This window comes from Salvelinus fontinalis, chromosome 24, assembly GCF_029448725.1.
Source record: "Salvelinus fontinalis isolate EN_2023a chromosome 24, ASM2944872v1, whole genome shotgun sequence".
In the NCBI taxonomy this organism is placed as follows: domain Eukaryota; kingdom Metazoa; phylum Chordata; class Actinopteri; order Salmoniformes; family Salmonidae; genus Salvelinus; species Salvelinus fontinalis.
This window is the reverse complement of record NC_074688.1, coordinates 17,256,238-17,284,104: the sequence shown is the minus strand read 5'-3', so window position 1 is coordinate 17,284,104 and position 27,867 is coordinate 17,256,238. Positions and strand designations below refer to the sequence as shown.

The following is a 27,867-nucleotide window of genomic DNA, read 5'->3' as shown; positions in this document are numbered from 1 at the left end:
GGTTTATATCGCAGCTAAAGTGGCCAAATAACTTCTCAACATTAAGCACATTAATCAGGTTTACAACGGGTGTAGAGCCTAACTGGCATACATAAGCAGCGCGTGAGTTTCAAGTTTGGGGAAGTTCATCTTCACCATAAAAATGCACCTTTGCATAGTCACATTTGCAGTCACTTTTGAGAATGGTGTTTTCCCACTAATTGATAGCATTTTGGAACATTAGCGCATATAGCCTACTGCCATGTGCATATTGCTGCGCTAATAATGTAAAGGAATAGACTAATAGTTTATCAACATTTTAAGCTAAACGTTCTGATCTGTTGCGTCAGACACATTGCTCACTTTTTTTTTATGCTAGTGGTTGTATTAATTTGGGATCTATCGCATCCCACAACTGTCCCAGACTTTGTTTGGAACATTTATTTATTGTACAGAATAGGTAAACGTTTGCATTATTGGGATAGTAGATCTCCTGACATGTCAATGATGTGTCGTGAAACAGTGTTGTTTGATGAAGGCATTGTCTGTATAGTTCTTTTGTCCTTTTCCCCCAGCATTGTCCCAGCCATATCCGTAGCATCAGGAAGAATTAAGTCCTCCACAATAGTACGGGGCTTGCCTGTCCTAGCCACTCTGTAGCTCACCATATTAGACGCTTCTAGCACAGTCTTATTAATGGTATTGGTTGCTTTTATACATGTTTTACTACTCAAAAGTTGTCTTAATTCTTGCTCCAAAAACTCCCGTGGCTTATTTTTCAAATTGGCATGTTTTGTTTCTAAATGTCTGCGCAAGAGTGAAGGTATTCTCAGCAACCATCACTCCTGTGTTCCAAGGCCACGCTGTGTTAGCTAATCCAAGTTTATAATTTTAAAAGGCAAATTGATCATTAGAAAACACTTTTGCAATTATGTTAGCACAGCTGAAAACTGTTGTTCTGATTAAAGAAGCAAAAAAACTGGCCTTCATTAGACTAGTTGAGTATCTGGAGCATCAGCATTTGTGGGTTCGACTACAGGCTCAAAATGGATAGAAACAAAGAGCTTTCTTCTGAAACTTGTCAGTCTATTCTTGTTCTGGGAAATGAAGGCTATTCCATGCGAGAAATTGCCAAGAAACTGAAGATCTCGTACAACGCTGTGCACTACTCCCTTCACAGAACAGCGCAAACTGTTTCTAACCAGAATAGAAAGAGGAGTGGGAGGCCCTGGTGCACAAGGCCCTGGTGCACACTCTGAGCAAGAGGACAAGTACATTAGAGTGTCTAGTTTTCGAAACAGACGCCTCACAAGTCCTCAACTGGCAGCTTCATTAAATAGTACCCGCAAAACACCAGTCTCAACGTCAACAGTGATTAGGCGACTCCGGGATGCTGGCCTGCTGGGGACAATAAAAGTCCACTCTTAAATGTGCAGTTTTGTCACACAACACAATGCCACAGATGTCTACATTTTGAGGGAGCGTGCAATTGGTATGCTGACTGCAGGAGTGTCCACGGCAGAGAGTACGGCAGAGAGAAAGCAGAGGACTTTCTCACTGTATGGATCCTGCCTGCACATACACTATACGAGCCGGAGATTACCAACTTGGTGCTGTAGAAGCAAGCAGTAAATTGCAGAGCAGTGAGCCAAAACACCGGTCAACGAGTTAAAGAAAGACTGGTAGTAGGAGCATTCGCTTACCAACGCGCAGCGTGGTGTGAATGAGCGTGGAGTGAAGGAGCAGCGAATGATGGCTCATGAGGGCAGTGGGAAGTGAGATGAGTTGGTCTGTACACCATTTGACCTGGCTAGGAAACCCTCAGCGCTAGTTTGAGCCTACTTCAGCTTAAATAGGGCACAATCACTCCATACCTTATCATCGTGATAGCTAATGTGTGAAGAGCATTCTGGCACAAAATGCCTTCCAAGCATCACACAGGTGGGTGGGTTCTACACATTGCTGATATGAGGGGTGAGTTACCACATATACTGTATATAAAGTTATTTTTGTTAGATTATTAAAGTTAGTTAGATTATTACCGGTTGGATCTGCGGCTTATCAGACTTGCTTTCAATGAGAAATCTGTTGGGTCCTACACAAAGTTACATGATGGATCTTTAATGTATGTGCATCTTTGACTCACTTGGCACAGTCATAAAGGTCACAGCAGTAGCAGGTCCCACTGCGTACCTTCATAGTACATGACTCCGTGAGACCCTGGCACGGCACCTGCAAGAGGAGTCATACACTCTAATCAACAGTATTGAGTGACAGGTACAGTGCAAGCAGAGATTAGTCAAAGGTGATAGACCCCTCCGTAAAATACTTAAAATACTTTAAATGTATTTTCCCCCTGCCAGACAGTAAGTACTACACATATTTTCAGAATTGGACAGGATAGCTAACACAGTAAGTCATACTGCTATGCGTGCAGTTGTACTTACAGAGGCATAGTAATTCTCATAGATGTAGCTGTTTCCACTTGTGTAAAACTGGCATCTCCCTGCTTTCAGAGGACGGACATCCTGGTGTGGGACAGACAGAGAGACATGATATCGTAATGCATGAGAGAATCGAATAGACTGCAGTTGTATGGTTTAAACACAGCTGCAATGACTCCATCCAATTCCAGCACATCCCTTTTGAATAGCATTTGCCAATTAGACTCCATATCGTTCTGGCATTGTAAAGTTCTCCTATAAAACAGATGATGGATGTAAAATATATATACACTAAGTGTACTAAACATTAGGAACACCTGCTCTTTCCATGACAGACTGACCAGGTGAATCCGGATGAAAGTTATGACCTCTTATTGATGTCACCTGTTAAATCCACTTCAATCAGTGTAGATGAAGGGGAGGAGGCAGGTTAAAGAAGAATTTGTAAGCCTTGAGACAATTGAGACATAGATTGTGTGCCATTCAGAGAGGGAATGGGCAAGACAAAAGATTTAAGTGCATTTGAACGGGGTATGGAAGTAGGTTCCAGGCGCACCGGTTTGAGTCTGTCAAAAACTGCAACGCTGCTGGGTTTTTCCACTCTTAACAGTTTCCCATGTGTATCACGACCCAAAGGACATCCAGTAATACAACTATGGGAAGCATTGGAGTCAACATGGGCCAGCATCCCTGTGGAAAGCTTTTCACACCCTGTAGAGTCCATGCCCTGACAAATTGAGGCTGCTCTGAGGGCAAACGGGAGTGTAACTCAATATTAGGAAGGTGTTCCTAATGTTTTGAACACTCAGTGGTGTAAAGTACTTAAGTAAAAAATACTTTAAAGTACCACTTAAGTAGTTTTTGGGGGGTATCTGTACTTTACTATTTATATTTTGACAACTTTGACTTTTACTTCACTACATTCCTAAAGAAAATAATGTACGTTTTACTCCATACGTTTTCCCCGACACCCAAAAGTACTCATCTTGTATCCAAGATGGCGTAGCAGTGTAGACGTCTTTGTCCTGTCGTGTCCCGTGTCCCTTGTATATATCTTTTTACATCCTTTTCTTCGCATATCTTTTTAAAAATATTTTCTTAAACCTCAACTTCTAAATACTCTCCTGCAACCCGCCTCACCCAATGTGGCGTGGATCTGCTTTTTTCTAAAGTATTTCTATTTACTTCTGATCTGGAATCCATCAACTGAAGATAGCCAGCTAACTACATACCAGCTATCAGTTAGCAAACCATTGCTAGCGGTCATCAGCTAACCTTTAGCTCGGAAAGCTCTCGCTAGTTCGAACAACGTGACTAAAACCAGAGCATAACGGACCTATTTCTCTCCATATCCCCGGATTCCTACCGCAAACTCTGAACATTTTCATCTGGATCTTCGCAACTAGCTAACCACAATCCCGGGTGACCACTCCTGGCTAGCGTTTCCATCCCGGAGCAAGCACCAATTAGCCTGAAGCTAGCCCGGCTAGGGCTCCTGTGCTACCACTGAAGCCCACTCCTGGGCTACAATATCCGGACCCCTTTACTGCCGGTACGGAGCACGGAACCCCGCCGATCCTCTTCAACAGGCCCCTCAGGCGTGCCGCCCGCTGAAGGCCCATTCTGCTAACCTACTAGGCCTGCTAGCTACCTAGAGCTACCTGGAACACTACTAATTCCACGACTGGTCTATCGACGTCACCGCACGAAGAGGCAAAAACAGACTCCCCCCCATCGCGACGTCCCCCAAAGGCTAACTTGCTAGCCCCGGTCTGCTAACTGCTAGCTTGCCTGCCCCGGTCTGCTAACGGCTAGCTTATCTTGCAGCTAGCGCAGCCAGGAAGCTAGCACCAGTTAGCAAACACAATTCTACAATTCACAACCTCTCTTTCGCCATCGCCATCCGGCTTGGATTCTCTGTCGACACGACCACGTCTGGTCTGCAGACGAATACCCCATCCGCTGTGCCCTCAACCGGCCTCCGTCTGAGCAGACCCCCTCCGTCTGAGCAGACCACCCCCCGGGCTACTAACTTTAAACGCGTGCTAGCTTAGTGGAGGCCTCACTGCTCCATCTACGGCTGCCCCCTGGACACTATGATCACTTGGCTACATAGCTGATGCCTGCTTGACTGTCCATTAATTCACGGTACTCCATTCTGTTTATTTGTGTTTTATCTGTCGGCTCTGTGCTTTAACTCAGGATCTGTGTGTAGTTAATCCGACCCTCTCTGCCTAGTCGTCGCCATTTTTTTTACCTTCTGTTGCTGTGTTAGCTGACTAGCTGCTGTTATCTCACCTGTTGTTTTAGCTAGCTCTCCCAATCAAGACCTGCAATCACTTTATGCCTTATTGTATGTCTCTCTCAAATATCAATATGCCTTGCATACTGTTGTTCAGGCTAGTTATCATTGTTTTGGTTTGCAATGGACCCCGTAGTTCCACTCTCCGTACCTCTGATACCTCCTTTGTCCCACCCCCCACACATGCGGTGACCTCACCCATTGAGACCAGCATGTCCAGAGATACAACCTCTCTTATCATCACCCAGTGCCTGGGCTTGCCTCCACTGTACCCGTGCCCCACCATACCCTGGTCTGCACATTATGCCCAGAATCTATTCTACCACGCCCATAAATCTGCTCCTTTTATTCCTTGTCCCCAACGCTCTAGGCGACCAGTTTTGATAGCCTTTAGCCGCACCCTCATCCTACTACTCGGGTGATGTGGAGGTAAACCCAGGCCCTGCATGTCCCCAGTCACCCTCATTTGTTGACTTCTGTGATCGAAAAAGCCCTGGCCTCATGCATGTCAACATCAGAAGCCTCCTCCCTAATTTTGCCTTACTCACCGCTTTAGCATACTCTGCCAACCCTGATGTCCTTGCCGTGTCCGAATCCTGGCTTAGGAAGGCCACCAAAAACTCGGAGATTTCCATACCCAACTATAACACTTTCCGTCAAGATAGAACTGTCAAAGGGGGAGGAGTTGCAATCTACTGCAGAGATAGCCTGCAAAGTTCTGTCATACTTTCCAGGTCTATGCCCAAACAGTTCGAACTTCTAATTTTAAAAATTAATCTCTCCAGAAATAAGTCTCTCACTGTTGCCGCCTGCTACCGACCCCCCTCAGCTCCCAGCTGTGCCCTGGACACCATCTGTGAATTGATCGCTCCCCATCTAGCTTCAGAGTTTGTTCTGTTAGGTGACCTAAACTGGGATATGCTTAACACCCCGGCAGTCCTACAATCTAAGCTTGATGCCCTCAATCTCACACAAATCATCAAGGAACCCACCAGGTACAACCCTAAATCCGTAAACATGGGCACCCTAATAGACATTATCCTGACCAACTTGCCCTCCAAATACACCTCTGCTGTCTTCAATCAAGATCTCAGCGATCACTGCCTCATTGCCTGTATCCGCCACGGGTCCGCGGTCAAACGACCACCCCTCATCACTGTCAAACGCTCCCTAAAACACTTCTGCGAACAGGCCTTTCTAATCGACCTGGCCCGGGTACCCTGGAAGGATATTGACCTCATCCCGTCAGTTGAGGATGCCTGGTCATTCTTTAAAAGTTACTTCCTCACCATATTAGACAAGCATGCTCCGTTCAAAAAATGCAGAACCAAGAACAGATATAGCCCTTGGTTCACTCCAGACCTGACTGCCCTCGACCAGCACAAAAACATCCTGTGGCGAACTGCAATAGCATCGAAGAGCCCCCGCGATATGCAACTGTTCAGGGAAGTCAGGAACCAATACACGCAGTCAGTCAGGAAAGCAAAGGCCAGCTTTTTCAAGCAGAAATTTGCATCCTGTAGCTCAAACTCCAAAAAGTTCTGGGATACTGTAAAGTCCATGGAAAACAAGAGCACCTCCTCCCAGCTGCCCACTGCACTGAGGCTAGGTAACACGGTCACCACTGATAAGTCCGTGATAATCGAAAACTTCAACAAACATTTCTCAATGGCTGGCCATGCCTTCCTCCTGGCGACTCCAACCTTGGCCAACAGCCCCGCCCCCCCCCCGCTGCTACCCGCCCAAGCCTCCCCAGCTTCTCCTTTACCCATATCCAGATAGCAGATGTTCTGAAAGAGCTGGAAAACCTGGACCCATACAAATCAGCTGGGCTTGACAATCTGGACCCCCTATTTCTGAAACTGTCCGCCGCCATTGTCGCACCCCCTATTACCAGCCTGTTCAACCTCTCCTTCGTATCATCTGAGATCCCCAAGGATTGGAAAGCTGCCGCGGTCATCCCCCTCTTCAAAGGGGGTGACACCCTGGACCCAAACTGTTACAGACCTATATCCATCCTGCCCTGCCTAGCTAAGGTCTTCGAAAGCCAAGTCAACAAACAGATCACTGACCATCTTGAATCCCACCGTACCTTCTCCGCTGTGCAATCCGGTTTCAGAGCCGGTCACGGGTGCACCTCAGCCACGCTCAAGGTACTAAACGATATCATAACCGCCATCGATAAAAGACATCACTGTGCAGCCGTCTTCATCGACCTGGCCAAGGCTTTCGACTCTGTCAATCACCATATTCTTATCGGCAGACTCAATAGCCTCGGTTTTTCTAATGACTGCCTTGCCTGGTTCACCAACTACTTTGCAGACAGAGTTCAGTGTGTCAAATCGGAGGGCATGTTGTCCGGTCCTCTGGCAGTCTCTATGGGGGTACCACAGGGTTCAATTCTCGGGCCGACTCTTTTCTCTGTATACATCAATGATGTTGCTCTTGCTGCGGGCGATTCCCTGATCCACCTCTACGCAGACGACACCATTCTGTACACTTCCGGGCCTTCCCTGGACACTGTGCTATCTAACCTCCAAACGAGCTTCAATGCCATACAACACTCCTTCCGTGGCCTCCAACTGCTCTTAAACGCTAGTAAAACTAAATGCATGCTTTTCAACCGTTCGCTGCCTGCACCCGCACGCCCGACTAGCATCACCACCCTGGACGGTTCCGACCTAGAATATGTGGACATCTATAAGTACCTAGGTGTCTGGCTAGACTGCAAACTCTCCTTCCAGACTCATATCAAACATCTCCAATCCAAAATCAAATCTAGAGTCGGCTTTCTATTCCGCAACAAAGCCTCCTTCACTCACGCCGCCAAACTTACCCTAGTAAAACTGACTATCCTACCGATCCTCGACTTCGGCGATGTCATCTACAAAATAGCCTCCAATACTCTACTCAGCAAACTGGATGCAGTTTATCACAGTGCCATCCGTTTTGTTACTAAAGCACCTTATACGACCCACCACTGCGACCTGTATGCCCTAGTCGGCTGGCCCTCGCTACATGTTCGTCGTCAGACCCACTGGCTCCAGGTCATCTACAAGGCTATGCTAGGTAAAGTGCCGCCTTATCTCAGTTCACTGGTCACGATGGCTACACCCACCCGTAGCACGCGCTCCAGCAGGTGTATCTCACTGATCATCCCTAAAGCCAAAACCTCATTTGGACGCCTTTCCTTCCAGTTCTCTGCTGCCTGCGACTGGAACGAATTGCAAAAATCTCTGAAGTTGGAGACTTTTATCTCCCTCAACAACTTTAAAAATCTGCTATCCGAGCAGCTAACCGATCGCTGCAGCTGTACATAGTCCATCTGTAAACTACCCACCCAATTTACCTACCTCACCCCCATACTGCTTTTATTTATTTACTTTTCTGCTCTTTTGCACACCAGTATCTCTACTTGCACATGATCATCTGATGATTTATCACTCCAGTGTTAATCTGCTAAATTGTAATTATTCGATTTATTGCCTACCTCATGCCTTTTGCACACATTGTATATAGATTCTCTTTTTTCTACCATGTTATTGACTTGTTTATTGTTTACTCCATGTGTAACTCTGTGTTGTTGTCTGTTCACACTGCTATGCTTTATCTTGGCCAGGTCGCAGTTGCAAATGAGAACTTGTTCTCAACTAGCCTACCTGGTTAAATAAAGGTGAAATAAAAAAATAAAAATAAAAAACTCGTTAGGCTTAGCAGGACAGGAAAATGGTCCAATTCACACACTTATCAGGACAACACATGGTCATCCCTACTGCCTCTGATCTGGACTCACTAAGCACGAATGCATCTTTTGTCAATGATGTCTGAGTGTTGGAGTGTGCCCCTGGCTAACCATACATTTTAAAAACAAGAAAATGGTACCGTCTGCTTGGATTAATATAAAGAATTTCAAATAATTTATACTTTTACTTTTGATACTTAATTCTTACGGCTGAGATCCCGTTAACATGATCGACTTGACAACAGCCAGTGAAAGTGCTCATAATTAAAATTCCTCAAACATACAAGTATTTTACACTATTTAAAAAAATAAACTTGTTGTTAATCCCACCACAGTGTCTGATTTTTAAAAAACACAGCCATTTTTTCCAGCCAAAGAGAGGAGTCACAAAAAGCAGAAATAGAAATCAAATTAATCACTAACCTTTGATGATCTCCATCAGATGTCACTCATAGGACTTCATGTTACACAATACATGTATGTTTTGTTCGATAAAGTTCATATTTATATCCAAAAATCTTAGTTTACATTGGCGCGTTATGTTCAGTAATGTTTTGCCTCCAAAACATCCGGCGATTTTGCAGAGAGCCACATCAATTTACAGAAATGCTCATAATAAACATTGATTAAAGATACAAGTGTTTTACATGGAACTTTAGATAAACTTCTCCTTAATGCAACCGCTGTGTCAGATTTCAAAAAAACTTTAAGGAAAAAGCACACCATCCAATAATCTGAGTACGGCGCTCAGACACAAAAACAAGCCATACAGGTACCAGCCATGTTGTGGAGTCAACAGAAGTCAGAAATAGCATTATAAATATTAACTTACAGGCGGAGCTAGCATGTTGGAGTAAACGGCGGTGTGTGAGAGGCTCCTGCAACTTTTTTGCGAAATAATCTAACTTAACCTACTTTATGATACTTTTTACAACAAACGTTTCTTTCTAATACAACATTGTAACTTTCTGTGTAAAAATGCTGAGTAATAAGCGAACAAAGGACAATAAATCCACATCGGAGGCCTACTCCACACCAAACAACGAGACAGACATGGCGGAAGGCACAGGCAACAGTGTGACACTTAAAGAACTTACCCAGGCTTTGGGAGAACTACGTGTTGCTTTAGCTGAGGATCTTAAGGCTACTATTGCTGAACTGGACACCAAAATCGAGAGTACCATTCGAGCGGTCGCTTCGCAGGGCCAGAGTATTGTGGACCTTGAGAGGGCTTCTGAATTCAACGCTGGTAGGATCGACGAGTTAGAGAAGCTGTGCTCGTCACTGCAGGGTAGTGTGCAGAGGCTTTCTGTGAAAGTGGTCGACCTGGAGGGCCGTTCCAGACGTAATAACCTTCGCGTTGTTGGTCTGGCAGAGGGGGTAGAGGCGGGCTCTCGCCCCACCGACTTCTTCGCCAAGCTATTGAAGGATGCAATGGGATCGGATGTTTTGGCTTCGGACCCCCAGCTGGACCGTGCACATCGCGTCCTTGTCCCAGTGCCTAGACCGGGCCAACGTCCTCGCCCAGTAATCATCTGTTGTCACAGTTTCAAGACCAAGGATCTTATCCTGCGCGAGGCCCGAATGAGAGGCAACCTGTTACATAAAGGGCACCCCTTCCGTGTCCATGATGATTATGCGCCCGATGTGGCAAAGCACCGCGGCGGCTACAGAGATGTCATGACCAAACTTACAAACTCCATCTTCACCCGGCCTTGCTCTTCCCTGCAAGACTAAGAATTACCCCGCCTTTCGGTGAGAAGAATTGGCTCTCCTCGGTTTTGGACGCAGAGAAGTTTATCCGGGAACATACGCCAATCCCCCGCACAGGTTAGAGTGCCTTGTCATTGTGTGTTAGGGTCTGCTCATGGAATCGAATCCATACTATACCATAACGGGTGAAACCGTATTGAACGGTCTCAACAAGGGCTACCGTACATGTAAGATGCTGTGGAGGGCGGTCTTGGCTCTCAGTTAAAGTCACTTTCATTCTGGCTGTGTTCAGAGCGATGCCTATTTAGGATGCCTTCCAGGTTTGATCATTGACACTTTCGGATTAATATACTTATATTCCCTCATTTTTTTGTTTTGTTTCGTTATTTATTTTTCAATTCTTACATTTATTGTTATTACAATACCATTTATTTAATGCTTGCAGGGGACTGGAGGTGATGGTTGGGAAGGGGCAGACACAGACACCTGGATAGCAAGTTGATGTTTTGTGCCGTTCTGCCTTTGTTTTAGCCGAGGGCCGCTCTCCCAATTAGATCCCCACCAGCCCTCTGTAGTGTCTGTATAGGTGTGCGTACATATAATTATTATTTGTACTTTATAATTATTTTCTCTTAGCATTTTACTATTATGTATGTGTATATTTTAAATTAGTGTAGATTATTACTCTGGGGCATGAATGTTTCTGTATGTATGTGTGTGTATGTGTATATATGCATATGTATATATGTATGGGTGTGTGTGTGTGTAGGGGATGTGTGTGTGTGTGTGTGTGTGTGTATGTATGTGTATGTGTGTGTATATGTGTATGTATGTATGTATGTATATATATATGTATGTATGTGTGTATGTATATATATATATATATATATGTGTGTATGTATATGTATATGTGTGTATGTATACATGTATATAACCTTTTTATTTATTTATTTTCTGACTGGGGGGTACGTTTAATTTAGAAAAATTCTTGTTTCCGATCTAACCCACAATATGTAAATGTACGGCTGTCTAAGTCGGTTGCTGATGGTTCATGTTTAGACCGGCAGTACTTAGCAAAATAATCTTGTGATGCTATATCTTGCTTATCTCAGGGATTGACCCAAGATGACGCTTAAGTGCGCAATATGTTTAAGTTGCAACTTATTCTCTTTAGGTTTATTAGATGCTAATTGGACATTTTATTCGCGGGAGCCTCCTCAGTTCATATGTTAGTAGAAGTTCTAGGATAGTGAGAGGTGAACGTATAGTTGGGATTTTATTTTTGTTTTACCTCTTGTTCGAGGTCACGCCGTGCTTTTTTGGCATCGGCCAGACAATGTGTTTATTATTTTTATTTTTCAATTTTTTTCTCTCCTATATGTGTATGCCTGTTAAAGGTGGGTTGATCGGGGGGGTAAATAGTGGGGAAAGTAGGGGAACAGGGTGGGAAGTAAAGGGGCTTGCAGGGGGGGAGGGGCTGGTTGGATACTGCTCGGGTGTAGCTGATACATATGCTGATCGTGATGGTTTGGTGCGCTTTCTTACCTTTTTATTGAGTTACATGTTATGCAGTTCACCATAGGAACTACAAATGAGAGGGGGGGCGGGGCTCACATTCACTTCCTGGAATATCAAGGGTTTAAACGAACCAATTAAGAGAGGCAAGGTCCTAGCCCACTTGAAAGCACTCTCGTCTGATATTATATTTTTGCAAGAAACCCATCTGAAAAATAATTCTCATAGCAGACTTAAATGTAGGTGGGTGGGGCAAGTGTATCACTCTAACTTCTCTGACAAAACGAGAGGCACAGCGATTCTGGTACGAAAAGGAATTCCCTTTCTACATAAAACCACTATTGTGGATAAAGAGGGTCGTTACGTGATCGTAATAGGAGAGATCCACTCTACTTCTGTAACTCTACTAAATATCTATGGGCCAAACATTGATAACCCCTCTTTTTTCAAAAGAGTCCTTGCCCTGATCCCAGATATCTCCCATACTAACCTGATCATTGGAGGGGACCTTAACTGTGTGCTAGACCAATATTTGGACAGATCCTCTACCCGGCGAACCCCCACCTCCTATTCAAGTGAATTCTTGAATACCTACATAAAGAATTCTAACTTATTTGATATATGGAGGATCACTAACCCTACGGGTAGGGAATACTCCTTTCACTCTCATGTTCACAATGTTTATACTCGAATTGACTACTTTTTGGTTGATGCTAAACTACTCCCCTATACCTGTAATGTGAAGTATCATGATATTATAATCTCGGACCACAGTCCACTCACCTTCTCCCTGAGATTGGGTGACATTGTACCAAACGAGAGGGTCTGGAGGTTAAATCCTCAGCTCCTCACAGAACCAACATTCTGTGAACATCTTAAAGACCAAATAACATTTTTCTTTGATACCAACGACAACACAGAGACTTCCCCAGCATTACTGTGGGAAACACTTAAGGCTTATTTGAGAGGCTGTATCATCTCCTATCAGACTGCCAGGAGTAGGCAAAACAGGGGAAAATTGGTAGAACTGGTGGGACAAATTCACTTACTGGATAGGGAGAATGCTAGACATCCATCTATGGAGAAACATAAAAAAATTACCTCTTTAAAATTTGAATATAATCAGATTCTCTCAGCTAAAATTGCTAAATCTTTTCTCTACGCCAAGCAAAAATATTTTGAGTTTGGTGACAAACCACACAAATTACTCGCCAGACAACTTCGAAAAAATGTGAGTGACCGAATGATTCACAAAGTTAAATCTGCATCTGGGGAATTACTCTCTTCCCCCAAAGACATCAATGACAGATTCCGTCAGTTTTATGAGACTCTATATACATCTAAAGCAGATCCTAACCCTGAACCAGGAAGATTCTAACTTCCTGAATAAGGAAATATCTCTTGAAGAAATTCGAGAAACAATCAAAACTCTAAAGAGTGGCAAGACCCCGGGCCCAGATGGATACCCTGGTGAATTCTATAAAACATTCAGCAACATGCTCTCTCCCTACCTGCACAAAATGTTGGTTCAGGCCAGAGAGGATGGAGCTCTCCCATCTACTTTGGATGAAGCATTCATTACAGTTATACATAAGAAGGGTAAAGATCCGGAAGAGGTAGGGTCATACAGACCAATATCCCTCCTCAATACAGACCAAAAGATTTTAGCAAAAACCCTGGCTAACAGGCTTAGCACTTTAATTGGCAAACTGGTCTATTCGGACCAGAACGGCTTTATCCCGAACAGAAACTCATTCTTCAATCTCAGGCGCCTCTTCAACATGATGTATTCTCAGAGGTTACCAAACGTGGACCTTGCCGTTATATCTCTTGACGCCGAGAAGGCTTTTGATCAAGTTGAGTGGTCCTATCTATTCAAAGTCCTACAGAAATGTAATATTGGAGATGGGTTCATAAATTGGATCCAGCTTTTATATAGGAACCCCTGTGCGAGAATACTCACTAACCAATCATTGTCGCCCCGATTTAACCTCTACAGAGGGACAAGGCAGGGTTGTGCGCTGTCGCCTATGCTCTTCGCCCTAATCATTGAACCTCTCGCTCAGGCGATTAGATCTGATGCAGCAATACACGGCTATAATACTAAAGATACTCTAAATAAGATTTCCCTATACGCAGATGACATTCTCCTCTATGTAACAGAACCCCAAGCTAGTATTCCAGCTATTCTTGATGTGATTAATTTGTCTGGTACCTTCTCGGGATACAGAATAAATTGGAACAAGAGTGAATTAATGCCCATACGGTTACAAAACACCTCCTGGCTAGAACATCTTCCAGTTAAGTTGTCTTCAGAAAAATTGACCTATCTAGGAATTGTAGTTACCAAACAATACTCCTTACTATTTAAAGAGAATTTCCCCTCTCTGATGCAAAAACTCAAGACAAACATACAATTTTGGAGAACTCTCCCAATTTCTCTGCTCGGAAGAATTAATGCCATTAAAATGGTCTTCCTCCCACAACTGCTCTACCTATACCAGAACATCCCAGTATTCATACCTAAATCCTTTCATAAACAACTGGACTCAATTATCAATCCTTTCATCTGGGATTATAAAACACACAGGATAGGTAAAATACACCTCTGCAAATCCAAGATGGAAGGAGGATTGTCTCTCCCAAATTTTATATTTTATTTTTGGGCCGCTAACCTCCGCGCGGTTACGTTTTTGCTGGATGACGCACGTCCGTCACCCAGCTGGCTTAGTAAGGAGCGGGAGGAGTGTCACCCCTTCTCTATTGGTGCTGTGATTTTGTCGCCTGTCAATCTGGAGAGGTCACTTTATCGTAACAATCCTATTATACATAGCACAGTCCGAATCTGGAAGCAAATTAAAACCCACTTTGAGCTTAGACCAATGTCATTCATGCTCCCTGTTGCCAGGAACCCCTCCTTTGCCCCCTCCAACCTTGATAACACCTTTGAGCAATGGGGAGAGTTGGGGATAAGTACCATAGGGGATTTATGTATAGAAGGGACCTTTGCTTCCTTTGAGTTGCTGAGGGAAACTTATAATCTTCCCAGAAGTAACTTTGTCAGATACCTACAAATCAGAGACTATGTTAGGAAACACCTCGCAACATTTGGGAACGCTAAGCCTTCCATGTTTGACGGATGCATAAAAACATCCCCCACCTCAGACAAACTGATATCTCGTTTATATGATTCTTTTCAATCGGTTAGCACACCCTCTACAGATGCCATTAAGGCAAAATGGGAGGAAGAACTAGGGACTGACATTTCGGTGGCAGACTGGGAAGATAGCTTGGCGTATATCCACACCTGCTCCATTAACTCCAGACATCGTCTCATACAATTCAAGGTATTACACAGATTACACTATTCCAAAACCAAACTGCATAGGATATTTCCTGATACATCCCCTATGTGTGATAAATGTCAGGCTGCACAGGGTACACTACTCCACTGCTTTGCCCTATGCTCTAGCTTGTATGGTTACTGGTGTGGAATTTTTAGGATCCTCTCTGAAGTTCTGGAGACTTCAATTGACCCAGACCCGCTTCTGATAATCCTGGGAGTGTCTGATTCCCTAAACGGATTAACCAACCCCCAAAAACAACTAATCTCTTACAGTCTCATTTCGGCAAAAAAAATAATCTTGTTGTTTTGGAAAAAGAAGGAAGCGCCCACTACCAAATTATGGCTCAGCGAATTGGCAAACACTGTACACTTAGAAAGGATTAGATATATTCTGAACAATAAATTATCAACATTTGATCAAATCTGGCAGCCTTTCCTCTCTTACTTGGACCATTCGGCGCTGTGAATTTGTACTTTTTAACGTACTCTCAATTGTAATATTTTAATCCACCTCTGGGCAGCACGTGCTGGCACCGCCACCCGAGCAGTAGGGAGGGGAATAAGGGGAAGGGATAAAGGGGGGGAGGGATAAAGGGGGGGAATAAGTGGGGGGTGACACCCACCCTCTTTCTTTCTACCTGTCCTTGTTCTGTATGTCTTGTTTTGTAATAATTGTTTTGTACCCAGAACTCTGGATCTTTTTATTTCTGTCTGCTCTTTTATGTTTAGTTAAAAATTGTATACCTGCCTTTCATACCTATACACCATTCCTGTGTGTGTTCAATAAAAAATATTTGAACGATAAATATTCACTTACCTTTGATGATCTTCATCAGAATGCACTCCCAGGAATCCCAGTTCCACAATAAATGTTTGTTTTGTTCGATAAAGTCCATAATTTATGTCCAAATACCTCCTTTTTGTTTGCGCGTTTAGTTCCAAAATCCAAATTCATGATGCGCAGGCCAGACGAAAAGTAAAAAAATTCCATTACAGTTCATAGAAACATGTCAAACGATGTATAGAATCAATTTTTAGGATGTTTTTAACATAAATCTTCAATAATGTTTCAACCGGAGAATTCCTTTGTCTGTAGAAATGCAATGGAACGCAGCTAACTCTCACGAGGGCGCGCCTGAGTGAGCACGTGGCACTCTGCCAGACCCCTGACTCAATCAGCTCTTATTACCTCATCCTTCACAGTAGAAGCATCAAACAAGGTTTTAAAGACTGTTGACATCTAGTGGAAGCCTTAGGAAGTGCAATATGACCCCATAGACACTGTATATTGGATAAGCAAACTTACAAACCTCAGATTTCTCACTTCCTGGTTGGATTTTTTCTCAGTTTTTTGCCTGCCATATGAGTTATTTTATACTCACAGACATCATTCAAACAGTTTTAGAAACTTCAGAGTGTTTTCTATCCAAATATACTAATAATATGCAAATCTTAGCTTCTGGGCCTGAGTAGCAGGCAGTTTACTCTGGGCACCTTATTCATCCAAGCTACTAAATACTTCCCCCAGCCATAAGAAGTTAAGTATATTTAGCAATTACATTTACTTTTGATACTAAAGTATATTTAGAACCAAATACTTGTAGACTTTTATTCAAGTAGCATTTTACCAGGTGACTTTCACTTTTACTTGAGTAACTTTCTATTAAGGTATCCATCATTTTACTCAAATATGACAATTGGGTACTTTTTTTTACCACTGAGTATACACTGGAACCAGAAGATGGATGTAAAATATATAAACAGTATATGTTATGAATTTTGCAGGTTTTGCTAAGGCATTGTAAACAGATAGTAGTTATGTACTACGCTGTTCAACACATACTTTAGATAAGTATATCAACTAGTTGGACACTACGTTGGAACTAGTCAAGTCAACTCTGTTATTGACATTTGTAAGTACTGAATGCATACAGATGAAGGATGTTCATTTGATCACCCAGTTGCAGGAGAATCTTCCTGAAAGCAGTAAATGTAAAACTTGTAGTGCAATTTCCACTTTTAAATTTCAGACTTAATTTTCTCTTATGAAAAATGTATCAACCCCCACAACAATGTTGATTAATTCTAATCCACATAATAACTTACATTTCCTTTTGCGGCAGGATTACCTTCCTGCTGTAGCAAATATGCTCAAATTAAGATTCTGCATCTGTACAGTGCATTGTAATGTTTCTGTGACAAAAGCTAGCATATTATGTTACGTCTAGTCTATGAGACCAGGCTGCTATACCCAAAGACTTACTTCTGTCTGCTTTGGCTATATTCATTCTCGCTCACAGTTTAGAGAAAAACAGAAGAAATGCAGAATTTACATAATTAAACATTGCATAGAAAAAAGCATTACAAAACCCTCACTTAGACACATGAAACATGGCATATTGACAAACCTTGTTCATTTGAAGGTGTTATTGGTGCTTTGAATTTTACAATTCAATCTCTGTTTCTTTAAATGTTTTAATAGGGTTTTGATAGAGGCAAACATTCCTAGCTGAAGCGTTGGGATTAATGGTCTTATAAAATAACTTGCTTGCTGGGTTTCCCAGCCCTCCTTCCACTACATACTAACACAGACACAGATGCCCTGTACAATCAGACAGGCATGCAGACAGACAGACAGACAGACATACGTAGGCACAATTCTGGACCATGGGTCATTTGCATCTTGGTATTTCCCTCGAAATGTACACATTAATATTATATTGCAATGTCGTTGTGTAGCCATGTATTGATCCACTTTGAAATGTAAATGTGTTTAAAGTTTATTGCAAGTATTGAAGCTATATTGTGCTATGGATGGCAAACGGATCATTCGATCTTGTGTGAAATTTTCAGTTGGGTTAACACATTGAAATGGGAGAGGACGCTCTCTCATGACCACACTCATCCACAGGGAGTGAGACTCAATCCAAACTGCTTTCAACATTACAGACAGGGTGGGGCAATCTCCATCCACACACGATGGAACACTCATGCATGAACACTAATATTACAGCTATTCTCACAAACACTCATGCATGAACACTAATATTACAGCTATTCTCACAAACACTCATGCATGAACACTAATATTACAGCTATTCTCACAAACACTCATGCACGACATCAAGATCAGAGACTGAGGGAAGAGAAACTGAGATCAAAGCCTACTACTGACTGAATAAATTAGAAATATATGAGTTTTTCCCTCCTAAGATTGCTATTTTCACTCTGAATGTCACGCCCTGACCTTGGAGATCCTTTTTATGTCTCTATTTTGGTTGGTCAGGGCGTGAGTTGGGGTGGGGATTCTATGTTTTTGTTCTATGTTGTCTATTTCTATGTGTTTGGCTGGGTGTGGTTCTCAATCAGTGGCAGCTGTCTACCGTTGTCTCTGATTGAGAACCATACTTAGGTATCCTTTTCCCACCTGTGTTTGGTGGGTAGTTGTTTTCTGTTTTTGTGTCTGCACCAGACAGAACTGTTACGCTTTTGTTCTCCTGTTTGTTGTTTTTGTTCAATTTGGTTTTTGGATTAAATTATGAACACTTTAAACGCTGCACCTTGGTCCACTCTTCCTTCAGCCCGCGAGAATCGTTACACTGAATGAGAAATAAATTAGCTTTAGGTAAGATTTTCATTTACGGTCACAATTGTCTCAAACCCCCTGTGATCTGTTGAGTTGAAAGACACACGTGGAGCAGCAACGTTACTCACCATGTTGAAAACGATGAAGACGCCATCCACCACCAGACACAGGAAGGAGGCAATGATCCCGAAGCTGAGGAAAATAATGGCCGCTACAAGCTGGAGAGAAAGGGAATAAGACATTATTAGAAATTACATACATAAAACATACATACATGACTGAGCACATGCTAGTAGGACTAATGTTCAACAACAAAACTAGGAAGACAGTACACTGTATATATCCTCCCAAGTGGGTTGTAGCAATCCCACTGGGCATCAACATCAAGGCATCGTCTATTCCACGTTGGTTCAAGGTAATTTACATGAAATGACGTGGAAACAACGTTGATTCAACCAGTGTGTGCCCTGTGGTATTTTTAAAGCTTTCAATTTTATCAGGGGTCTGTCTGATGAAGACAGAAGATTAAATCATTGTTACAATAAACACACTTGGGAGCCTATATTGATTTAAGACATAATGTCAGACAAAATGCAAACAGCTGTGTTAAAAAAAACAAATTAAAAAAAAAAACAGCTGTGTTAAAGCAAACTTTTCACTCAACTCAAGTGAAAAGAGAGAGACACAGGTTGAAAGGTATAATGATTAAAAGAGAAACACAGTATGAAGGAACACAGAGAAACACATGTAAAAACCACAACAACTGTTTATGATCAAAAGCATGTTATGTGCCCAGTGCCATTTAACCCAAGCTCTGTTGAGTAAAAACAGACTTCCTTTTTTAACGTAATAGTATTTATTTGCAACCCGTGACTGGTTTCTGTCTTTATGTCTGACAGTTCAGCTACCCTATCCTGACATCTAACTTGAGATCAGTTATGAGACATATAAGCAATCATATTCCATGATCGAGGAACATTTTTCATCTTAATCCAAGTTGCTGGTACGAGAGTCCACTTAAACAACAAATCCACTCAGGAGATTCACTCGTTTTTCTTGATCATCTCTGAGCCGACATCTCACATGGGCCCTAAAAGTTGTCTGGCTGTGAAATGATGTCCAAAATAGCTGAGTAGATTCAACAAAATGTCCCCCAGTGTTAACACGATATCCACACTGAGACAGAGAGAGAGAGCGAGAGAGAGAGAAAGAGGGAAGGAGAGAGAGAGAGCGAGAGAGAGAGAAAGAGAGAGAGAGAGAAAGAAAGAGAGAGAGAAGAGAGAGAAAGAGAATATGAAGGAGCTGTGGCCGCCAGCAGACAAAAATAAACAGATGCGGGAAGATTTGTGGACCTTAGGGAAGCTTGGTCTGGGATGTGTTCATTACCCACTCGGCAAAAACTGGTTGCATCAATGTTGTTTCTATGTAATTTCAACAAAAAAATCTATCTGATGAAATTGGATCAACGTAGAAAACTGATTTGATTGCAAAAAGTCATCAACGTAAGGGAATTTCATATTTTTTTCACCCAACTTTTAACTTAAATCGAATGATTTAACCCCCACGTCTCTTGGACCTAGACTTGGCTCTCCGGTGCCGCTTGCCGTGAGGTAGCAGAGAGAACAGTCTATGACTAGGGCGGTTGGAGTCTTGGACATTTTTTAGGGCCTACCTTTGACACCGCCTGGTATAGAGGTCCTTGATGGCAGGAAGCTTGGCCCCGGTGATGTACTGGGCCGTACGCACTACAGAGGGTAGTGCGTACGGCCCAGTACATCTCCCCCACGTCATTCAAAAATCATGTTAAACACTATTACAGCACATAGTTTGAGTCGATGCAACATATTATGTGACATGTTAAGCACATTTTTACTCCTGAACTTATTTAGGCTTGCCATAACAAAAAGGTTGAATACTTATTGGGTCAAGACATTCCAGCTTTTAATTTTTAATTACATAATTCCACTTTGACATTATGGGGTATTGTGTCTCAATTTAATCCATTTTAAATTCAGGATGTAACACAACAAAATGTGGAAAAGGTCAAGGGGTGTGAATATTTTCTGAAGACACTGAATATACACTGAGTGTACAAGTTATTACGAACATCTTCCTAATATTGCCCTCAGAACAGCCTCAATTCGTCTGGGCATGGTCTACAAGGTGTTGAAAGCGTTCCACAGGGATGCTGGCCCTAGTTGACTCCAATGCTTCCCACAGTTGTGTCAAGTTGGCTGGATGTCCATTGGGTGGTGGAACATTCTTGATACACACAGGAAACAGTTGAACATGAAAAGCCCAGTGGGGTGGCAGCTCTTGACAAACACAAACTGGTGTGCCTGGCACCTACTACCATACCCCGTTCAAAGGCACTTAAATCTTTTGTCTTAACCATTCCCTCTCTGAATGGCACACAATCCATGTCTCAATTGTCTCAAGGCATACAAATCTTTCTTTAACTTGTCTCCTCCCCTTCATCTACACTGACTGAAGTGGATTTGACAGGTGACATCAATAAGAGATCATAACTTTCACCAGGATTCACATGTTCAGTCTATGTAATTGAAAGAGCAGGTGTTCCTAATGTTTTGTACACTCAGTGTGTATATGTATAAAACGTTGTTTTTTCCCCCTCTTTTGTTAATGAATATTACTAACAGCAACCGATTAAACGATTTTGGCCAAGGGATCAGTGGAATAAGTTTAGAGGGTGTAATAAAATACATGTAATATTATGAATCTATCATTTATGGTATTAACACTAGGCAACAGGGACCTGGGAGACTCACTGGGATATTTGTGAAAAATATATTTTTTAAATACACCTGCTAAGTTTTCTCTCTGCCTCATTTGTAGAATTGCAGGAAATTAGCTTGAAAACTGCAATTCCAAGAGGCGAACCTTTAAAATGTTCCTTCCCAGGGCCCGAAACTTGATTAGTCCGGCCATGCACGGCCGAATTCATTGTAAAACTCCTATTTTATCTCACTTGAGTTGTGTTCTGATTATGAGGGGGTCCCCAATTAATTTGCTATTACAATAGGGGTCCCCAGTCCCAGAAGTTTGAGTTTTTTTTTACTTGCTATATTGTATTTACTTCGCCACCATGGCCTTTTTATATTTTTATTTATTTATATATATATTTTGTTTGCCTTCACCTCCCTTATCTCACCTCACTTGCTCATATTGTATATAGACTTATTTATCACTGTACTATTGACTGTATGTTTGTTTTACTCCATGTGTAACTATGTGTTGTTGTATATGTCGAACTGCTTTGCTTTATCTTGGCCAGGTCGCAATTGTAAATGAGAACGTGTTCTCAATTTGCCTACCTGGTTAAATAAAGGTGAAATAAAATTAAAAAAAAATAAAAAACCTGCCCTAATAAACACTACCCTAGCCTCAGAGACCGCTCGTAGCAGAACTATTTAGCCATGGGCAAACCTCTGCACATCGTCAATGGTCTGTGATCTCTGATGGGAGATGAGCCTAAGTCAGTAAGTAAGTAGCCTAAACCAGGGTGGTTTGGCAGGACTGGAGCCCTGGTAGCCATTCTGGCCAATAAGCTAGTCCGTGACAGCCACTGAGGTAATGTCGAGTACATGTCTGTAATCTTGGACATGATTACAGACATGATTAGAATTAGACAAAATAACAGTGGCCTGTTACTGAACAAAAATATAAACGCAACATGGAAAAATGTCATTGATTTTACTGAGTTACAGTTCATATGAGGAAATCAGTCAATTCAAATAAATTCATTAGGTCTTAATCTATGGATTTCACATGACTGGGAATACAGATATGCATCTGTTGGCCATAAATAGCTTTTTTTTTTTTTAAATGGACCTCACAATGAGCCTCAGGATCTTGTCACGGTATTTCTGTGCATTCAAATTGCCATCGATAAAATGCAATTGTGTTTGTTGTCCATAGCTTATGCCTGCCCATACCATAACCCCACCGCCACCATAGGACACTCTGTTCACAACGTCGACATCGGCTAACTACTCGTCCACACAACACCATACACGTGGTCTGCGGTTGTGAGGCTAGTTGGACGTACTGACAAATTCTATAAAACAACGTTGGAGGCAGCTTCTGGTAGAGAAATTAACATTAAATTCTCTGGCAACAGCTCTGGTGGACATTCCTGGAGTCATCATGCATATTGCACGCTCCCTCAAAACTTGAGACATCTGTGGCATTGTGTTGTGTGACAAAACTGCCCATTTTAGAGTGGCCATTTATGGTCCCCAGCACAAGGTGCACCTCTGTAATGATCATACTGTTTAATCAGATTCTTGATATGCCACACCCGTCAGGGGGATGGATTATTTTGGCAAAGGAGAAATGCTCACTAACAGGGATGTAAACAAATTTGTGGACAAAATTTGAGAGAAATAAGCTTTTTTGTGCGTATGGAACATTCTGAGATTTTTTATTTCAGCTCATGAAACATAGGACCAACACTTCACATGTTGCGATTATATTTTTGTTCAGTGTAATAATAACTGACAGACCACACTCTCTATCTCCCCCTACCCCCACCCCCCACCCCATCTTTGTTTACCTACATTGAAGTATCATTAAAAAAGCTTCTTTAACATTTATTATGATTTGAATTTGAATTTCTTATACGATTACAAGAACCAACAAGACACAGAAATGAGCAGGTGAGAATAATTAGCAGCAGACTGCTTTACTTCATATTACAAGCTCACTAAAGTTTACAGTTTTTCTAAATTCCAAGAAAACTGTGGTAAAATGTATTGATAACAGAACAATAGCTAACAAATACCCATCTGGAATCATTTTAAAGAATCATTCATGAACGTACGTGTGTGTGTGTGTGTGTGTGTGTGTGTGTGTGTGTGTGTGTGTGTGTGTGTGTGTGTGTGTGTGTGTGTGTGTGTGTGTGTGTGTGTGTGTGTGTGTGTGTGTGTGTGTGTGTGTGTGTGTGTGTGTGTGCGCGCGCATCTGCACTGCAGGCATTGACATCCTTTCCAAGCCAGGCACATTTACTCCTCTATGCTGGGGTCCCCTCACTCTCTCCATCTCCCTGTCTTACCTCGACCTAACAAGTTGCTTTCTGTTTATACACTCAGTATCTCTCTCCTTTTTCACAATGTTTTCCTCTGCTGGATAAAATGAGATGGGATGGTATGGAGAAGCCCCTCACGTACACATCAATCAAAATCCTTATCCACTGTACATGCATGCACACACACACACACCACACACACACTACTCTGTCCATCTTCTCTAACTTGTTAAAGACTAGTCCTGCTGTGTGAGGTGGAGAGTCAACCCAACAGAACAGAGTACCATGGGATGTGGTTTGGACTGGAAAGACAGAGTTGGCCATGCTGAGTCTGTTGACTTGAGCTGGTTGAAGATCAGCTTCTTTAATTTTGTATTATATTGATTGGTGTGTAAAAGATTGGAATGCTCAACCCTGAATTCTACCTTAGAAACAGTGTTTTTGGTTGCAGCGATTATAAGGGCATATGTTTCACTTCAAATAACAGCTGGCTACAATGATTTAAATATTTCTAGACATAGATATTTCAAGACTATTATCCAATGAGTTTTAGGGTTTTTCCTTTTATATTTTACAGGCCAGACCATATTTCTGGCTTTTACACAAAATAGAGGATGTGGCTGTGGCTTGGATACCACACCACTCTCTATTCTTAATCATCCCCACTCTCTATGACAGATAAAAAAGACAATTAACTGAAAGATGCAATATGGAAATACTCTGAAACCAAAACTCAACCCCAAGTAACCTCTTTAAAAACGACTAATTTGGTCATTAGCCCTGTAAACACTGTGCATTATTTCATAACAAATGGTCCACTATCCGCTAAATCAGGTGTTATAGTGTTGGGCTGGGGAAAAAGCCTGCACACAGCCTGCAGTTACCCAAATCAATCTCTGCTGTGCATGGATGCAATTATAACCAAGAGGATGAAAGAGAGAGATGGATCAGGCAAGAACATTATGGGATAAGCAGAGGAAGAGAGAGAGACCATTCAGGAGGAAGGATAGTACAAATGTTACAAATGAATGAGAAGTAGTAGAAAGATACCAGCTGTTTTCGGTTTTCCTCCAGGCAGAGTCCAAGAACACCCAGGAAGGATCCAAACGCCAACTGCAGAGATCAAATAGAACAGCCACTGTTAGAGAGATGCCAGAGGTTGGCTCTTACTGTAGAGAACTTTATGCACTATTAAAAGTCATGTAAAGTCAAGACATAAATAACAACTCCGTTCACTAATGTTATTGTTATGCAAAGATTATTCCCTGGTGGACTACTACTACAACAGAATTGGAAGTGTCAATGAACTGTGCAGTTGAATCACTAATGTACCCACAAATCAGAATTGAGTTGCGGTGATCCAGCAGGAGAAATGCCAAGGTTTAAAACATGGACACAATAGAAAATGCACCTGTTAACAACATGGCTGTGGTACCGTAGAACTCTCTGAAAGGAATGGGATGTGTGGGATAACAAGTAGCAGAAGTTCTGGTGTTTGGGTTTTTCGTCACTGGTTATTTGGACAAATGGCAATTTCGCAGTTGTTAGCATATTTTGAATTCCCGAAGTGAAGGGGACATTCGGCCCGTAACTTGCAAAGAGAGAAGGTGGAGCACCTCGTTCTAGCATCTCTTGATCCAATCTCTTAACACATACGGACCCACAACTTAATCGAGCAGCTGACCAATTACACAAGACTTTAGTTCTGGGTTAAACAAGATTATACACTTAGAAATGATCTGTCTTTAAATGTATATAAAATCTACTGGAAATATTTACTGGCTGTGATGCAAATAACAGCTGAAATATATGTTGTTTGTCTGTCATGTGCTATAAGATCAGGGTTTGTTCTCAAGGCATTTCTGAGACTTTAATTGTCATAATTTGGAAGACATCTTGTTTTGCGGACAACGACTCACAAACCACAGTTTCCCCATCTGTCAATAATTTCTGGAGACCTGCCTTCTTGGCATTGCAACTTCTTTATTTTCTTAAGGTCTGTGTTGTTTTTTTATGACAAAAAGAACATTTGAGAAAATGTGTTTATTGTTATTAAAAGTTAATTTATATGTATAGTGAGTAATTTTCAACAAAATGGAAGATGAACATAATTATGATGATGATAATTATGAAGATGTACTTACAATGACTCCAGAGGTGTATCCGGTGATGCTGAGGCTCTCTGTGCGAGTGGTGGTGTAGATCCCCAGAATGACCAGGACCAGGGACAGACAGAGCATGCCCAGTACCAGCCATATCGCCATCCTGTTCCTCCTCTTCATCAGTTCTGAACCCACAGATGCATAATCAGTCACAATACCATTTCACTGTACAATGTATACCTAGCCCAGGTGGGTTAAAGAAGGGTTAACACTTGGGGTCCTAGGAGGATAACCAGAAGGGGCCCACTAAGATGTGTCCTCAGTATCCACGTTGGCCCCACATGTTGGGCTTTATGTGGGCTCATGTTGGGCTTCATACCCACGTGTGGGGCCAACCTGAATACTGAGGAAAAAACGTTTAGGGTCCCTGTTGGGTTTTCCTCATGGGGCCTGAGGAAAAGACGTTCATTAACCCATTTGGGCCCCACATGGAAATGTTGGATGGGACCATTTATGATAAAAACAAAATAAAAAGTGACATGTTTTACTGAGAATCTAGCACAGAGGGAGCAGATATGCTCCAGTCCATGATTTACTATTTTCAAAATAATATGGATTATTAATATGATGGTAACAATAACATTTAAAATATATTAGGCCTACTTTATTGTGCGGACTGTCATACTGAAAGGGCAGTGTAGATAATACATATTAAAGAGTCTCAGACAGAGAATAATTCCACATCTGCAAAACAGCTCTACCAAGTCTGCAAATGGATAATTAGCCAGTATAATAACCACAATGGACTGAATTCTAATTTGCGATCAGTGCATGTAAAAATCTCCTAACGAGATCAATACTTGAGTTACACGTCAGTGAGTCTTCTTTCTATTGGCAGGTCTCAAATTACAACAAAGTAAATCTTAAAAATGAAAGGTAAAACCTGTAAATAGATGTCATATTTCTCTTTATTTGATTAATGATTAGGCAAAGCTGCTTTGGGGATTATAGGCTATGTCAAAATGCTCCACACATAATGTTTTTCAATAAGCATATAACTTACATAGTTTTCATGTACACAGACAAAAATCACTTGCATGTTCCTTCACCAAAACGAAATCCTTTCAACTAAGCTATTTAATTGTTGCTGTTATAATTTACAAAGCATAATATGGTAAAAAAAAATCTAAATCGTCGGCCTAATTCAAATATAGTAGTTTACACTAATTCGCAGTATAGGCTAAGCAACCGGAAAAATACGCATTGAATGGCAGTCTCAATTTAACTCTATAGCCTACCTGCTTGACTGAGAGCGGGCTTCTCCCGATCCGCTGCGTCCCGAATGGCTCCGGTTGTCATGCTCCCCAAACGGATGCTCCACGGAGTAGTATAATATCCACAATATCCCTGAGTGAGCCAATGCGCTATGTCTACTATGCTGATTTCAGAACACCTCCGCACCGTCTGTTGCGTATGGAGCTCCTCAAATGTTTTATAAGCGCACTGCGCGCACGGTTGGCCAACGTGTTCCCAAATATGCACGCGTAAGATCCCGCTCCTGCCAACGTGTTCCCAAATATGCACGCGTAAGATCCCGCTCCTAGTAGCCTACAGCTGCGATGATGCGCTGCTCACTTGTTACTAAAGGACCAGGCTAATAATGGGCGTTTTCTTCTCATGTCATTGAATCTTACTGTGAATGCTTTTATGGTTTATTCAGTTGGCCAGTTAAAAAAAGAAACGCTAATCTTATGAGAAATTGCATGGGCTATTTTTACAATCCTACATTACTATACCTTGAGATGTTTAAACTAAAATAACCTACATGTGTTTTAGCTGAGATTTTAGATTCAACTTCATGTATCTATTAATCGTGGATGTTTCTTTGTTTTTTGGTATTTTAATTATGAATGTGACCCACTCCCTCTCCGACTTTCCTCTGTTAATCTGCTCAAAGCCTAGATCATTATTATTGCATATAATGTATATGTACTCGTGTGTTACATTACTGTGTATTAATCATTCTGAAAAATCACTGTCTTAGAGATGATACGATAATGATTGCATGGACAGATTGCATGGACAGAAACT

The 27,867-nt window shown here is 42.0% G+C and overlaps 1 protein-coding gene across 1 annotated transcript in view; it reads right to left on the bottom strand.

The window, feature by feature from the left end:
• The window catches only part of LOC129822066 (transmembrane protein 255B-like), a 34,619-nt gene extending 7,259 nt beyond the window's left edge, over positions 1-27,360 (bottom strand). Inside the window, exons 1-6 of the mRNA XM_055879950.1 lie at positions 27,075-27,360; positions 25,819-25,961; positions 24,725-24,787; positions 18,756-18,845; positions 2,427-2,507; positions 2,126-2,211 (exon numbers count right to left, since the gene is read on the bottom strand). Of these exons, the coding sequence (XP_055735925.1) occupies positions 2,126-2,211; positions 2,427-2,507; positions 18,756-18,845; positions 24,725-24,787; positions 25,819-25,961; positions 27,075-27,135 (524 nt within the window). The 5' untranslated portion in view covers positions 27,136-27,360. The remainder of the gene's footprint in view (positions 1-2,125; positions 2,212-2,426; positions 2,508-18,755; positions 18,846-24,724; positions 24,788-25,818; positions 25,962-27,074) is intronic.
• Positions 27,361-27,867: the final 507 nt, after the last annotated feature.